At 39.3% G+C, this 17260-nt stretch overlaps 1 protein-coding gene across 1 annotated transcript in view; it reads left to right on the forward strand.

Annotated features, from left to right (window-relative positions):
- Positions 1 to 17260, forward strand: part of AKNAD1 (AKNA domain containing 1) — a 33223-nt gene that overhangs the window by 7815 nt on the left and 8148 nt on the right. Inside the window, 2 exon segments of the mRNA XM_073228396.1 lie at positions 201 to 322; positions 6965 to 7121. Of these exon segments, the coding sequence (XP_073084497.1) occupies positions 201 to 322; positions 6965 to 7121 (279 nt within the window).

A 17260-nucleotide genomic window follows, 5' to 3' on the forward strand; every position in this document is an offset into this window, starting at 1 on the left:
CTACACTTCTCAGCTATGTGCTCTGAGGGTGTGATGAATGTTGAGATGGCTCTCGGATCGTCTGTTGTTTGTCAGACTCAAACGACACAGTTGCCAGGAAAGGGATGGTGGCTTCATTTTGTTACTACTTGAGTTTTGGGGAGAAATAACTACATGCACAGGCTTATATGTGAATGATTCCAGTGACTGCATTGCTACAGGTCTTGGAGCAACTGCAGGGACATCTTGAACTGCTGGAGCAGGAGTTTCTGGACAAAATGGAGAAGCATCTGACTTTGAAGCAGCATGACTCCACAGCTGTCTGTGGCTCTGATCCTGAAAGGTTAGGCTTAAACTGTGTGAGCTAGAGGGGTCAGAGGCGACATCCTTTGCGTGGGATACTGATGTGGCTACTGACTTAGTGCTTGGAAAGCCACTGCTCTAGGGTCAGCAAAAACTGGGCCACCAGGGAACAGTGTCACCTCATGCATCTACTACGGAAATCCTGCTATATGTAAAGTGCTGTGCTGGGCACCAACCCAGACAGAGCCCCCCACGCTCCCCTCCCACAAATGAGCCATTGCCTCCTGGAGGAGATAGAGTGCCACCATTTTGCATTTTGTTGGATGTTGTTATAATTGATTCTGAGACCTAGAACAGCACAAGAAAACTCTAGAAAGGCCCACAATCTAACCCAGAGGGCCTTTTCTTCAAGCTCCTCCTGTCGTCTCCTTCACCCCACTCCTGCATTAATTTCCCCTGCCTGCTTCTTCTCTTCTGTCCCTCTTTTCCCCCCTTTTCTTTCCCAATTTTAAAGGGGCAGTGGGCAGGAGAGGGTCATTGTTAGTTGGTTAATGTTGGGGTGAGGGACCTACAAATCCTGATAAAGGGAAAATGTTCAAGCTTACAGTTACTTCACATTAGAAACTTGGATGCACACTCATATTGAAGTTTCCAGCTGGCTATTTTTATGGCATCATGCTCTGCTTTCTCCAATCCAAATAACTTGAAGATGTGTTCCAGGATGCAAGGCTAGGATTGTTTCCATATAATTTCCTGGTATGAATTAAAAGAATCCATTTAGCTGGCTTAATATTTGTACTTTCAGCTCTTTCTATTCATAGCATTTAACATGGAGTCATTCTTGATGCCAAAACATTTTAATAGTTTATATTTTGGCACTAATGTCTTGATGTATTTTTCCCAAAGTATAATTTTACCACTTCAAAATGAATGAAATCTCTGTCTCCTGCTATTTCAATACTGAGAAACTAGACAGAAGGATGGGGTTTTAATAATGATTTTTTTCCCCAAAGGCTAGTTCTCCCCTACCCACCCTAGGGAAAAGAGATCTCCACATGCTTTCACTACTTGTTTAAAAACTAATAAAGGATATTTATTTTGCAAGGAATCCCACTTGCTTTAAACACAGTCCTCTGTGCACATTAAGACCAAGTTATGCAATTCCTCATTTATATCCCAGTTACACCCACACTGCACCAGGCCCCAGCATAAATCAAGAAGTTTCAACTGCAATTATATCCCATATACAGGAGAAGTTTTCACACTAGGGCAAGGGAAGAAGGATCCTCCCAGAACTCAGAGCAAGCAAAGGCGGCTCGGCTCCTGTTCTAACACAGGCACGATGCAGCAATGAGCAGAACACCATACGACCCTCAAGGTCGTGGTATGTGGAGAATCCTCTAAATATTGAGTCCAAAAGCCACTCTAGATGGCTTTCTGTAGGTTCATTGACTGATTGCTCATTTAAGTGAGCAGTTGTGCTCCTACTCAAATTTTCTTATATTATCTTTAGAAGGTAATACGCAAAAATAGTGCTTTGGATGTCATGCAACTTGCTGGTCAGAATGGAGTCTGATAGTCATTTGATTCTCTCACACACTAACACCAGATGCTGAGGAATCAACAAATGGGGTTTACCTCTAACAATCCCTTCTCCCTGTTATCAACATACAACCTTATCTTCTGCTTACAGAAAAGATCACAGTTTCCCTCAAAAATATCTTTTCTCCTTCTCCAAATCTGCCTTTTCACCTCTTCTTTCCTCTTTCACTCCTTTTCCACCCTCTGCAGCCATGCTTCCCAAGCCCATCTCTTCCCGCTACCTTGAGTCCTTGCCCCATGACTTCCTTCCTTGAAATGTTCACCTCTCCTTGTCCCCTGCTTGAGTCTCATCTGCCTGCTGGATCAGAACATATTTTCCTCCATTTTATTTGATTATCAATATGATTCTTCCATGATTAGATCTTTGTCCCACTACTTGTTGAACAGTATAGCCTTTCCCCACGGCTTGAAAAAGCCACTTTTACCATATACAAAACTTCCAAGTGTGTATGGGATGCCTCTATCCCATCCAATAGATCTTTACTTCCACTTTAACATTAACCACAGTTTTAAATTACTATACTTTAGTGTATATTTTGAAACATTTCTTCTTTTTAAAAACTTCTTGAGCTATTCTTGTACACCCTTCATACTAATAATCTCTATATTCAGCTCACCAAACTTCCTTAACAAAATTCCATTCAAATTTTATTTAGGATTGTGTTGAATTTACAGATTAGTTCAGTAAGAATTAAAATCTTTGTAATGAGTATTCCCATCCAGAAGCATAACATTTTGTTAAATTCATTCCTAGCTCATTTATAGTTTTCTGAGTATTGTTAGTAGATGTTTTCCCTAATCAATATATATAAGAAATAAAGAAAATTATATATTTAACTCATAGTGGGCTACTCTAGGCAATTCTGTTCTTAGTGTTTTGAATTTTAGTTGATTGTCCTAGTTTTTAGGTAGGACATCTGAAAATAATGATAGGTTCCCCAAACTCTCACTTTCCCTCTAAATATTCATACTTTATATCATTTCTTCCTTCCAATTCTTTCAAATCACATTTCTTTTTATTGCTTTATTTCATTTGCTTACATTTTCCAAAACAATATTGAATAATACTAGTGAAAACAATTTTTGTCATGTTAATGGGAATGGGAATTCTTCCGAGTATGATGATTGTTCAAGTAGATAAACTTTATTAAAAAAATTATCAGCATACAACAAAAACACTTTTTTGGTAAAGCTTATCTACTTATCAAAAAACTATTCCTAACTTCCAAGGATTTTTTTTTCATTTTGGAAAATATTTACTCAAAGAGGATTTAGCAATGTAATTTATCTCCTTTAACATATTAATATAATAAAATATCTTAATATTTAATTATAGAATTAACTGGGAAAGTTCCCCTTCTTTTTATGTTTCATAAGCATTACTTAAATTCTCTGTAGAACTCACCTATATTCCTCTTGGGTTTGGTGTAGATTTTGGGGGGTAGATTTTTGACAATCCTTTCTATCTTTTTTTTCTCACTATTAGTTTTTTCATATTTCTTACCTCTTTTGGAGTAGATTTTAATACTTTATGTTTTCTGAGAGACTTGTCCATTTCATTTAGATTTTAAACAGTGTTGATATGAGGTTGTTCAATCCCATTTGATTTAAAATTTTTCTCCTGGTGTTTTTCCTTTCTCATTCTTAATGAGACTTTCCAATCAGACTTTCCAGTGGTTTATTTATACTATTTTCAGAGAAAATGTTGTATTTTATTGATCAGATTCTTTTAAATTTCATTTATTTCTCCTTACTGTTATGAATCTCTTCCTTTTTTGTTCTTTTTCCTATTTTAAATACTTACTTTTTAACTTTCCCTCCTTATAAATGCATTTTGACTATCAAGTTTCCTCAGAGTATTGCTTTTGCTAAATCACATTGGTTTTCATATGCCGTTTTCTTATTTATTACTCATATATATGTATGTTATTACATTATAAATGTAGATTATCCCTAATCTCCATTTTTTTTACCCAGCAAAAATGGATTTATTGGGGAATAACAGAATTGCAATTCAGGACATTCAAGCCACAGCAGAACTATAGGGTAGCCTAACCAGCAAGCAGAAGAACATTACTTTATGAAGAAGGAGGATGAAGTTGGCAAGGGGTTATTTTGAAGGAAAGTCAAAATCAAGCCTAACCCCATTTTTAAATTTTTTTATTTAACCAAAGAGTTATTTAGATGTGTTAAAACTTCCAATTATATATATTTTTTGAGGGGAGCTACCTTCTTGTGGGTGATATAATTTTTAAGACTTATTTTTAGAGCAATTTTAGCTTCACAGAAAAATTGAGAAGAAGAAGACATAGACATTTCCCCTGTGCCCCTTGCCTCTACACACGCACAACCTCCCCACTTACCAATATCTTCCATCAGAGTGGTACATTTGTTATAACTGATGAACCTACATTGATACATAACAACCATCCAGAGTCCATATTTACATTAGGATTCACTCTGGTGTTGTACATTCTATGGGTTTGGATAAATGTATAATGACATGTATCCATCTTTTAAACCAAAGTACAGTTGTCATAATATTTACAATATTTTCAGGTTTATAAAAAAGCAATTCAACATTTATATACATAACAAACTGTTCACCATGATAACTGTAGTTACTGACATGTATCCATCTTTATGGTACCATACTGAGAATTTTCACTGCTCTAAAAATCCTCTGTTGCCCACCTATTCATCCCTCCCCCTATCCCAACCCCTAGCAAACACTGATCTTCCCCTTGTTGCCACAGTTTTGCCTTTTCCAGAATGTCACATTGTTGGAATCATACAATATGTAGCCTTTTCAGATTGGCTTCTTTTGCTTAGCACTATGCATTTAAGTTTCCTCCATGTCTTTTCATGCCTTGATAGTTCTTTTTAGTGCTGAATAACCTTCCATTGTCTGAACATACCACAGTTTATTTATCAGTTAATTTACTGAAAGACATCTTGGTTGCTTCCAAGTTTTGGTAATTACAAATTCAGCTGCTGTAAACGTCTGTAAGTTTTTTTGTGGATATAGTTTTTAGTTCCTTTGGGTAAATATCAAGGAGCACGATTGCTGGGTCATATGGTAAGGAAGAAACCACCAAACTGTCTTTCAGTGTGTCTGTACCATTTTGCATTTCCCAACAATGCTTGAGGGTTCCTATTCCTCCACATCTTCACCAGCATTTGGTGGTGCTCGTAGTCCATATTTTGGCATATTCTAATAGTGTATAGTGGTATTTCACTGTTTTAATTTGCATTTTCCTAATGACATATGATGTGGAACATCTTTTCATATGCTTATTTACTATTTGTATATTTTCTTTGCTGAGGTGTCTGTTAAGGTCTTTAGCACATTTTTAAATTGTTTTTATCCTCATTGTTGCATTTTAAGAGTTGGACAACAGTCCTTTATCAGAAATGTCTTTGCCAATATTTTCTCCCAGTTTGTGGCTTGTCTTCGCATTCTCTGGGCATTGTCTTTTGTAGGGCAGAAATTTAAATTTTAATGAAATCTAGCTTATCTATTATTTCTTTCAGGAATATGTTTTTGGTCTTATATCTCAAAAGTCAGAACCATACCCAAGGTCATCTAGGTATTTCTCTAACATTATCTTCTAGGAGTTTTATAGTTTTGCATTTTATGTTAGGTCTATGATCCACTTTAATTTTTGTGAAGGTCTGTGCTTAGATTCTTTATTTTGCATGTGGATGTCCAGTTGTTCCATTGTTATTTGTTAAAAAGATGATCTTTGCTCTATTGTATTGCCTTTGCTCCTTTGTCAAAGATCAGGTGACTGTATTTATGTGGGTCTATTTCTGGTCTCTATTCTGTACCTTTGAACTATTTGTCTAGTCTTTTACCAGTATCACACTGCCTTGATTACTGTAGCCTTATAATAAGTCTTGAAGTTGGGTAGTATCAGTCTTCCAACTTTATTCTTGTCCTTCAATATTGTGTTGGCTATTTTGGGTCTTGTCTCTTCATACAGACTTTAGAATCAGTTTGTCAATATCTACAAAAGAATTTGGTGTATTTTGACTGGGATTGCACTGAATGTAGAGATCAAATTGGGAAGAAAAGACATCTTGACAATCCTGTCTTCCTATCCATAAACATGGACTATCTCTACATTTATTTAGTTCTTTGATTTCATTCTTCAGAATTTTTTAGTTTCCCTCATATAGCTCTTGTATGCATTTTGTTAGATTTATACCTAAGTGTTTTATTTTTTTGGACTTTAATGTAAATGGTATTGTTTTTAATTTCAAATTCCACTTGTTTATAGATGGTTTATGGGAAAATGATGAATTTTGGTATATCAGCCTTGTATCCTGCAACCTCACTATAATTACTATTAATTCTATGAGTATTTTTGTCAATTCTTTTGGATTTTTTCTGTAAACAAAGAGAGTTTTATTTCTTCTTTCCAATTTGTATGTCATTTATTTCCTTTTCTTGTCTTACCGCATTGGCTAGGACTTCTAGTACAATGCTGAAAAGGAGTGGTAAGAAAGGACATCCTTGCCTTTTTTTTGAGATCTTAGTAGAAAAACTGTCGTATAATTTTTAATGTTTTGGAATTTATTGAGATTTTTCTTTGTGGATTAATACAAGATAAATTTTTGTAAATGTAATAGATTTGAGGAAAATGGATGTACATATATGTACATATACCTATAGATCAAGCTTATTAATTAAGTTATTGAGATAATTCATGTCCTTTCTTTTTCAATTGATATGTTATTATTTCCATAGAACCATAGCTCTTAGAACTCAGACATTATCAGGTACAGATAAGCAGAGTAGTGTTATCCCATGTTATAGTTGAGACATTGGAAGTACAGAAAGATTAAGAGATTTGCTCAGGGATTTACAGTTAATGAGTAACAAAATGAGTATTAGAGCCCAGACCTTTGGAGTAAAACTATAAATAGGATGTCAGTCAGGGTGGGTATCCATTATCTTTCCTGTCTAAAGACAGACTGCATTAATAATATAGATTAATGCTATATTCAAGAACTGTTGTTACTAATTAGAATGTTGACTGCGTACACAATAAGATGCCTGTTTATGTTTTCTTAGAAAAATAGAAGGTGAAATATTCAAGTTGGAGATGTTACTTGAAGATGCTAAAGAGAAAATTAATAGAGGCAAATATACTTCAGCTGTCTCTCTTCCTATGAGTTCTCCAATTATCCTGGATGACTCGGCATCTGTATGCTCTCCACCCTCAAATGAAGTAATATACTAACCTAAAGTCTAATTTTGTGCCAGGCAAATTATTTTTATGCATTTACAGAATTGTAACTCATAGAATCACAAATTCCATTTTAATGTTTCATGAAAATTTAACTTTCCTAAGTTCCATGAATTGTATTATTTAAAATGGAACCAGCTTTTAAAAATTAGAAGCTATTTCAAGTGTTGGTTTTTGAAATATCTTTATTAGTTTGGGATACAACAATGCATTTTAAATTGATGAATCACTGAAGAGCTATTTCCTCTGGCTGACTAGTAACATTTTTGTGAATTGTGCCCAGAAGAAATAATTTTTCTTAACAGTTTTGTGCTCTCTCTTCTAAAGAACAGCACACTCAGGGAAAAAACTATTTCGCATGAGTCCACTTCTGCATTTTCTCTCAAGTTAAACTCTTTTGGATGGTCTATACAGGCAAGATTAGGAATTCAAATCAATTACCACTGTCTTTCTATACTTTTTGCTTTTGTAGCCTCAACTATTAGAACATTTCAGACTAAAAGTTCTGAGAAACTGAATCATCTGAATAATTGCCTCAAACTGACTCTTTTGTTTCAGACAGTATTTAAAGACACAGCCTGTGGTATTAAAAGCTTGAATAGGTTTTTGTTAGAGTTAAGAACAAGATGCTGAAGATTATATAAACATTAGCCCTTCCAAAAAAGAAAGTGTTTGCCTCCTGAAAGCCCTTTCCCGTTAAGCGCAAAATCTCAATCATTTATGGCCCAGCTTCAGAAATGAGGCCATTTATGACAACCTTGACACACACATCCCCATCCCAGGCAGAATTCTTCTCCAGCCTCTGTGTCCCCACAGCACTATGGCTCATTCATCCTGTGCCTTTGTACCTATCTTTGTATCCTGAACATCTGATTGAATGCCTGGTATAGAGTGAACGCTCAAGATAGCAAACTCTTAGTCCTTGTGGATTTATCGAGGAGTTTCAACACTTTGCCAGCTGTCTCCAAGGTTCACAGAATGTTATCCCTTTAGTCCTGAAGCTGAATTAGCTGTAAGGTGGTGTGAGGGAGCCTAGTGAGCTTTCTGCCCAGAAACTCCCTCAGGTCTGGGTTTACTTGTCTTTAGTTGGTCCCATGTTTACAGCAACTGTTGTGCCATGATAACTATATAACTTTATGGTAAATTTCCCTGAAGAGCCTTGTGCTAGTATTATTCATTCAGCAAATATTTATTGCTAAATGCTAGGACTTTTCTGGGTATTGGGGATACAACATAAACAAGGCAGACCCATCGCCTGCTGTCAAGATGTTTACATTTCTGTGAGGTGCACATAAAATGAACAAATCAAATCAACTTGCAATCAAAGAATGTTAAAAGTGCCATGCAAAAAGTAATCATACATTACTTATGGCTCTGAAGCTAGATTGCCTGTGTCCAAACACAGGCTCTGTCATTTATCAGGTCTGTGACCCTGGGAAAACTACGTAAACTCTCTGTGCCTCGGTGTCCTCCTCTGATAATAGTACTTGTCTAAGTTCTAACTGTTCTGAAAAAAGGCTTTGCAAAACTGTAAAGCTCTGAATCAACTGGATTATTATTGTTTACTGCTTGTAAGTTTGTCATTATCATTTTAGACCCAGGGATTTTAATTCCAGTATTTCCAATTCATTCATAGTGAAATGATTTCAAGTGTGGTCCTCAGACCAGCAGTACTTGCATCACCTGGCAGCTTGTTAGAAATTGTTATGATGTTTAAATGAATTGATATAGGTAAGGTACTTAAAACAGGGCCTGGCTCCTAGTAAGCACATTGCCTGTGTGCTAGCAATCAAGACTAAGTAATAGGCTATGACTCAAAGCAACTCACCTTGTACCAGTTGGTACAAAAGGGCATCAGGAGGGACTGGGATGAGACAAGTGCATCTGCCTTTACTACAGGAAAACAGGTAGTCAAGGCCGTGCAGGCCTTGAGCATGATAAACCATCAAGGCCCTGTGAGCTGGATGTTCATGTCACTGAAGACGGTTATGTCTGGGGTCTCTGACAGCGGCCTGAATGAACTCGCTAACCTATTGGATTCTGGTCACAACTCTGGAAAGGGGCAGAGGTACGATACACTTTGATAGAAAAACAACTGGCTGCCATGTTTCACGCCTTGCTGGCTACAGAACCCATCACTGGAATGGCCCCGATAAAGGTAATAACCACCTGTCCCATCTTGGGGTGGGTACGAGACTGGACTCGAAAGCCAAGGAGTGGTGTGGCACAAACGGCCACACTGGCCAAGTGGGGTGCTTACCTACAGTAGTGTAGTGCCCTCTCTAGTAGCCCCTTGAGTCAAGAACTCCAATGCTTATTGGGGCCAAGGGCATATACTAGTGAAAAGCAGGAAGAACTTGCTTTCGAACCATTAGTAGCAGAGAGTCCCTACTGGGAGGGAAGAGCCCCGATACCCGAAGATCCATGGTACACAGATGGCTCCAGCCATGGGAAGCCCCCAAAATGGAAGGCCATAGCTTTCTATCCTAAGACTGAGACAATATGGATGAAAGATGGTGAGGGGAAGAGCAGTCAATGGGCAGAGTTGCGGGCTGTGTGGCTTGTGATCAGCCAGGAGCCCTCCCCTATAGTTGTCTGCACTGACAGCTGGGCTGTCTATCGGGGCTTGACCCTGTGGCTACCAACCTGGTAGCATGCCTTTGGGGGCAAGAATTGTGGCAAGACTTATGGGCCTGTGGTCAGAGTAAAACAATTACAGAATACCATGTGACAGATCATTTGACACTGGCATCCCCAGGAAATGATGAAGCAGATAAATTGGCCCAGATACCTTGGTTAGAAGGAAAGCCTGCCTCTGATATAGCCCAATTCTTACATCAGCGTTTATTGCATGTGGGGCAAAAGACAATGTGGGCTGTAGCCCATCAGTGGGTCTTGCTTTTTCCCTTTGAAGAAGTCAGTAGAGTCCTACAGGAGTGTGTTGTGTGCTCCAAAAGGGATTTACACTGAATTCCACAGCAACATGGGACAATAGCAAAGGGGCTGATACCCCTTGTCAGGTGGCAGATAGACTATATTGGGCCTCTACCTGTGTCAGAAGGATACTGGTATACCATGACTTCTGTGGACACAGCTACCGGACTTCTGGTTGCTTTTCCTACCCGTTATGCAGACCAGTAGGTGACCAAAAGAGACCTGGAGCCTCTCTTTGCCGCCTATGGCCTACCACAGGTAACTGAAAGTGATCAGGGCACCCATTTTACTGGACATACACTGCAAGAATGGGTGCAACAGCTGGGAATCAAGTGGAAGTTTCATGTGCCATACAATCCTACCACGGCAGGCATGATAGAGAGGCACAATGGCTTGTTAAAATCTGGACTAAAGTCAGATACCAATAGTCTGCAGGGATGGTCAGTCTGCTTATGGACAGTGCTACAGCATTTGAATGAGAGACCCAAAAGGAAGCCCTGAGCTTTGTAGACATCTTAACACATATGGCTGCTTCCCCTATATAACTGCAAGTACAAACCAAGGAAGAATCGTTGAAGCTGAGGTTTGGCCACCAGAAAAAATATCTTGCTGCCAGCAGCAACTGCACTAATCCCTGGAGACTCCATTGAGTGGACGTGGCCTTGGACCTTTTGACACATGGACCAATGATGACTGGCTCTCCTGGCACCTTGGAGACAAGGCCTGGAAGCTGGCCTCCTGTGTATTCCTGGAATAACAGCAGAGTGGCCACCAAAGATCACAGTAGTATATCCTGAATGGCCAGAAGGTAGGAGCATCTTACCAGGGAGTTTTGTTTTATCATTATGGCCAGTGCATGCACCTCTCGTAGCACTATATATAGACCCTTCAGTGACCCCTATGGGGAGAGGTGTAAAAATATGGTATACTCGACCTGGAAGGGACCCCCTTCCTGCTACAGTCCTATCACAGGACCACTCTCTTGCATGTATCCTACCCAATGGACAAGATTTGCCTATGTTGGTGTCATTAAAACATGTGTCTTATGGCCCCTAAGTTCTTTGTGGATTGGGAACTTCTTTTGACTTGAGGATTATTATAAATTTTGTTTAAAATCTTGCTGTATCTTAAGTTTTGTTACTATCTCTAAGTTGTTATCCTCTGTTGCTGTGTGGAATCTGGTTACAGTGCTCCAGCTTTCTCGCACAGGGACCATTGCGGAGGATTGAAAGCATGCAGATTGTAAGGTGAGAATCCTGGAGGGGTGGAGTGTGGGGAAATTGGAGTTCCTATGGCCAAGACCCTCACTGAACTTAAACCACTTGATAATGTAACTGTCCTGTTGCTAGGCTACTGCTTCCACACCTTTAGGCAGTAAGCTATTATTGCTCCATATAGAGAACTCGGCCCAGTGCTCTGGGCAGGGGCAGAGACACTAGTGCTTGACCTTACTGCTGGGAGAACAAGCCGGTAATAAACCTATTCACCCCAAGAATGTTCTACTGTCATTTCTTTGGTCACACTGAATCCATAGCGAACTTGCCCGGGGCTGAGACCCATTGGCAAGACAGTCTTCACCAGATTAAGCAAAAGCCAAATAATCCCCCAAAGTGGGGCTCCCAGGTAGATCCAAGAACTGATTCTAAAATTCAAACTGCCTTTTTTGAAAACCAGACTCACCAGGTCAAATGGCAATGAGGCTATCTTTCGATTCCAGGATATGTCCAGCAGCCCAGTCCTGCTCGGCTGGTCCTTTCTCTGGGCTCTAACCACAGCCAGTGTTCAGAAGGTCACTTTGAGGGGGCATCCTCAAACTCACCTGGCTCCTGTGCTAACGATGCCCTGGGGGTCGTGCTGGTGAGAGCTGCCTGTGTCTCCAATATTTCCCATTTGTTCAGTGCATAAGAGAAACTTTTCTGAGGTATCTGTTCTAGACCAGGGCTTCTCCAACTGTAGTGTGCCTAGGCACCATGTGTGGATCATACTGAAGCACAGGCTTTGATTCAGTAGGTCTGGGGTGAGCCTGAAATTCTGTATTTCTAACATGCAGCTGGGTGTTGGGCTGCTGGTCTGGGGGCCACACTTGGGAGATTGTTTCACTATGAATGAATTGTAAATACTGGGATTAAAATTCCTGGGTCTAAAATGATACTGACAAATTTATAATCAGTAAAGAATAATAATTCTGTTGGCTCAGAGCTTTACAGTTTACAAATACTTTCTGCAGAAAGAGTTGGGTGCTTAGAAAGGTGGGATTTGCTCAGGGCCAGTGACTGGACATGTCGGATCCCAAGTCTCCTAACTCAGGTGGAGGGCACCTTCCTACATTCTGCTAAGGTAAATCTGCCTTAAATGTGAAGTGCAAGGGGATCCCCATAGGCCTAGAAGTGATCAAAGAAAACACAGGAGAAAAAAGGAGGCACAAACTTTATCTTTTAAGTTGTAAGAGCAATATATGCTTATGGCAAAAAAAAAATTGCAAAATAGAGAAAAGTATAAAGAACATTTTCCTGAGAGAAAAAAAATCACTAGTATTTTAGTGTATATCTGTCCAGTCTTTTTTCTCTGCATACACATTTTTTGCAAAAATGAGGTCGTTCTATATGTACTGTGTTATGATCTGCTTCTTCATTTAACATTACATTGTGGGCATCTCAACAGTCACAGAATAAACCTACAGCTTCATTCTTAAGGACTGCATTGCATTTCACTATATAGTGTTCTCTGGTTCATTTACTCAGTCCCTTTTACTAATGGACATTTCATTTTGCCTAGTTCTTTCATATTATAAACACTGCTTCAGTAACATCATTTTATATGTTTATCATTTTATAAAGTATATATAGTTTATTATTTTATAAACTTTCGGCCATAGCTGATTGTTTCCTTTGACTAGAAGGCTAAGAATGCAGTTAATGGTTCAAAATGTACACATTGAAAACTCTGACAAACTGGCTTTTAACAAGGGGGTGCCCTTCACGGGCCACAGCAGAGTGTGGGGATAGAGGCATCTCCTCCCTGAGCAATACAGGTATATGTTTTTTTTTCATTCCAACCTTAGCTAAAGTGATAAGTGAAATTTTGGCATCTTACTATCTTAATGTGGTTTTTTTTTTACTATTTGTGAAATTTAACCTATTTTCATATGTTTTTTAGCCATTCCATCACCTCTTTGACAACATTTTAACAAATGCTTGCAAAACCAAAACCATAGTCATTAAAAAAAAAAAAAGGCAGACAACTTGGAAAATATTAAAAGCAACTAATGGTCAGTATTGAGATTTTTATCATACAAAATGCCCTGACATGTGCACAAAGGAGCAGTGAAATTGTGGTTAGGAGCACAAGCATTCAGGGTAAAAGGTTCAAGTCCCAGCTCTGCCACTTAACTAACTCTGTGTGACTTAGCCAAACTGCTTAAATTCTCTGAGCCTCAGATTTGTTATTCACCATTAAAATGGGGACAGTGTGCCAAGATCATGGGAAGGAATAAAGGAGACTGTATGAGAAGGGCTTGGCACAATGAACAAGCAATAAATGGTTGTTTTTATAAATAAGAAAACACTGAAATCCTCCAAGAAATTAATGGAAAACGGATATGAACTATTAGTCTCAAGTAGGAAAAACAACCAATAAATAATGATTTGAGAAAATGTGTATCTTCTTTAATAACAGGCGGAATGTTAATTAACACAAGTTAGCACCCCCTCTTCTTAAATTAACAAAAACATTTTAAAGTGACAAGTCCTGATGCAGAGGAATGTGTGGTCAAACTGAGCCACCCACATTGTCGGAGGCTGTGTAACTCATACAACTTTCGTAGAAAGCAATTTGGCAACATGTATCATCATGCAAACATGCTTGCAACCTTTGTTCCAGACATTCCCTAAGGAAATAATGCAAAATATGGAAAAAAACTATCTGTACAATGATGCTTAAGCCAGCATTGTTTATAGTGGTGAGAAAAACATGTTTGTTTTCTGTTTTATATAAAAGGTAAAGCTATAGTAAAAAAAACCCACACTGGATGATGTTAGCCCTTTCAGTTCAGTAGTATAATTTGTTTAAAAGGGACATAAGCAATAATTAGGCCTCTAGATGGTCCCTAAACCATGTTTTAATTCAGTTTAATACAATTCTTTGGAAAAGCTTTAGAGCTTTACTCACTAGTGATAAGACTGACCTAAAACTCATCTTCTTAAATCTGTTCATCCTCTGGTGGAACTGGGGGTAATTTTAAACTAAAGGAAAGAAAAAGAGAGAAAAGTATTCTCTCATCTGTAAATTAGATTTTTAAATGTTTGGAGAAGGAAAGAAGTCTAGCTGGTGTCTAAGCTTGCTTTCTCCAAGCCTCAGGCCATTGCAGCACAGACCTCACTGAACCAGAAATCAGAATGAGGGAGCCCCGAAGTGGGGAGTGTGGCCCAGCCCGAGCTGCTGGCCAGGCTGTGCACAAGCTGCTGGGATGAGTCACCTCCTCAGTCACATCCACATCTGTGTGTGCTTTGCTTTGTGGTGCAGGCAGATCCCAGCAACGCCTTGGGACAGGAGACACGTGCAGAGACCACCAGGTCAGGCTGTGCCTTTTACCACCGGGTCCTTGAATGGTGAGGGCTTCTTGTTGCTAAATTCCCAGGGTGGGATGTATCTTCGGTGAGAGTAGGCCTCAGCTAACTGAAAGGGTGCCAGAAGCCACTGGCCAAAGTATAGAACCACAGACCTCAGGGTTGACACATAGTCAGCCTCCCCCTCTCTTTATAAATCTCCCTCCTGGTGGTTCTCAACTGGGGAGAGCTCCAAAGTCACCAAGGAGATTTTTAAATGGGACATGTTCTTTATGAAGCTTGCTGATGTATATACTGTTTAAAGGATATTTTATATATGCAGATAAATTATATATATTATATATATATATATATATATAATATATATATGCAGATAAATTATATATAAACATGTAAATTGCCTCTCCACAGCTACTACATCTGCCTCACCAGGGGTGGGGGATGTTTGAAATCTGAAGTTCCTGTCTGTTAGCAAGAGTCGCTACCTCTAAGCTCAGGAGATCCTGTGGTCTCTGGCCAAGGCTTGGCTCATTTACCTTTGAAAGGTCAAGAGTCAAGGAGGGAGGAGCTGTTCACAGCCGCTATTACGTGTACACAAAGGACTCTAACAGCAGCAAATGACAAGGTCTGGAAGACTGAAGCTTCCTTTTACAAAGTGTTCCACAAGGGGAACAGGCACTTGTCATAAGTGTTCTAGTGAGTTTCCACCCCCTAAAGAAAGAAACAGCATGGTGTTTGTGCTAAAAATTACTGTGTGTCAACTGGTGCAGAAGAAACAGCATGGTGTTTGTGCTAAAAATTACTGTGTCAACTGGTGCAGACCAGGGCTTTAAACCAGTATGTCAGTCATCAGCTTTGACTATCCTTTAAATACAGGGAGCACCAGTGATGCCTGTTCCCTGAATTATTCCAGACCCACTATTTTTATTTACTGGATTAAAATTTAGATTTCTGATTTTTTTAGATTTTATTAAGTATAGTAAAAATAGCTTGACATTTAAAAAACATTTTGATTAAGCATTCAAGGTACTAAATGTTTCTCTTCCAAATTCCCAGTCTAAACCCTACAGAATCACTTAAGTATGAGGACAGACATCAATATTCCAGAGTAAATTTTGTCCTTTATGATGGACAAGATGGAAGGGAAAGCACGAGTATAAAATTAGATTTAACAGTCAAGCTACTGCTAGGGTGTGATGTGGAGATGTACATGATTTATAACTTGAAGTCTTGGTAAACTACAGAACCCCCGAGAAATTAGTTGAATAGAGGGCTATATATGTGTGTGTGTATATATATATATACACATCTCCTCTTTACTCTTTTAGAAGATCTCTCTCAGATGGGACATGTTCTTTATGAAGCTTGCTGATGTATATACTGTTTAAAGGATATTTTTACATATGCAGATAAATTTTATACATATATATATATGTGCGACATGTAAATTGCTTATCCCTTTGTGTTATTTCTGATGCAGAATTTTGGATTACGAGTACACTTCAGCTACTTTGTCTTGTTGAAAAACTGTCTTCTCAAGTAGAATTGCCCTTAGCTGTTATGTTTGGCAAGAAGATTTTAGTGCACAAAGAAGCTTCAAAGAGGCAGAAAAAAAGAAAGTCATGTGTTGGCCTGAGTTTCACTTGAGTGGGATCCAGGTTTCCACTTTGGACAGCAGATGTTCAAATGCCCCAGAGGAGGAGGGTGGGGACAGAAAATGAGGTGTGAGAAAATATGGGACTCAGGAGGAGAGTATGTTTTTCCAAGAGGAGGGAAAGGGCCTGGCTTCTCAGCCCACAATCCCACAAATTCCAGGCACGTCGCTTCTCCCCACCAGCAGCTGGCCAGGGCGCAGCTGGCCCCCAGTGCGTTTGCCGAGTGCATTTGCCAAGCGACGCCAGAGGCTCTACCCTCGGGATGGGGACGGGTCAGACTCGTTCCTGCCCAACCGCTGCATACAGGGTATACGGACATCGTGCACACAGTGCCCTCCACACTGTAACCCTAGGGGCTGTTACTGTACCCCTCGGACTGAGCAAGAGCTTTGCAAATAATGGTTAATTAAAATTCCTTTGGAGGAGGTAGAACTTCCTGGAAGGAGGTAGGCTGAAACTGCAGACAGTTCAGAGGAAGAGTCCTGGTAAATGACTCTAAGATGCCCCCTGGTGGACTTGTACAGGTAAAATTAACCCCACATGCTCCCACAGCCTTTAGCCCCATAGACAAGGGACGAAATTCACCTTGCTGGACTTTTGGACACATTCACCTTGTACGTCTGGGGCCAAAGCTCTGTGACCTGGTACTGATGTATGGCATAGCTGCTTCCCCTGATGAGAATTGACTCTGAGACATGAACTCCAAATGTTATCATTCCAAACTTGAAGTTTCTGTGTTTTATATGTGTTGTGATGATTAGCTATCATCCTCTGGGGAACAAAACAGATTTAATGTTTGGTATACATATTCTTATTCGGCCAAATCGTGCTGGGGCCATGTCTTGGAGGGGAGCTCTCAGACAGGTCGAGGGGACCTGTGTGGAGGATGACATGCCTTTCCTACATTGCTCCAGGCTCTCATATAAGAAATTTAACATTTTATTTTTATTTTTACCAATACTCTTCC

The sequence above is a fragment of the Manis javanica genome, unplaced genomic scaffold (genome assembly GCF_040802235.1).
Source record: "Manis javanica isolate MJ-LG unplaced genomic scaffold, MJ_LKY HiC_scaffold_35, whole genome shotgun sequence".
Classification (NCBI taxonomy): Eukaryota; Metazoa; Chordata; class Mammalia; order Pholidota; family Manidae; genus Manis; species Manis javanica.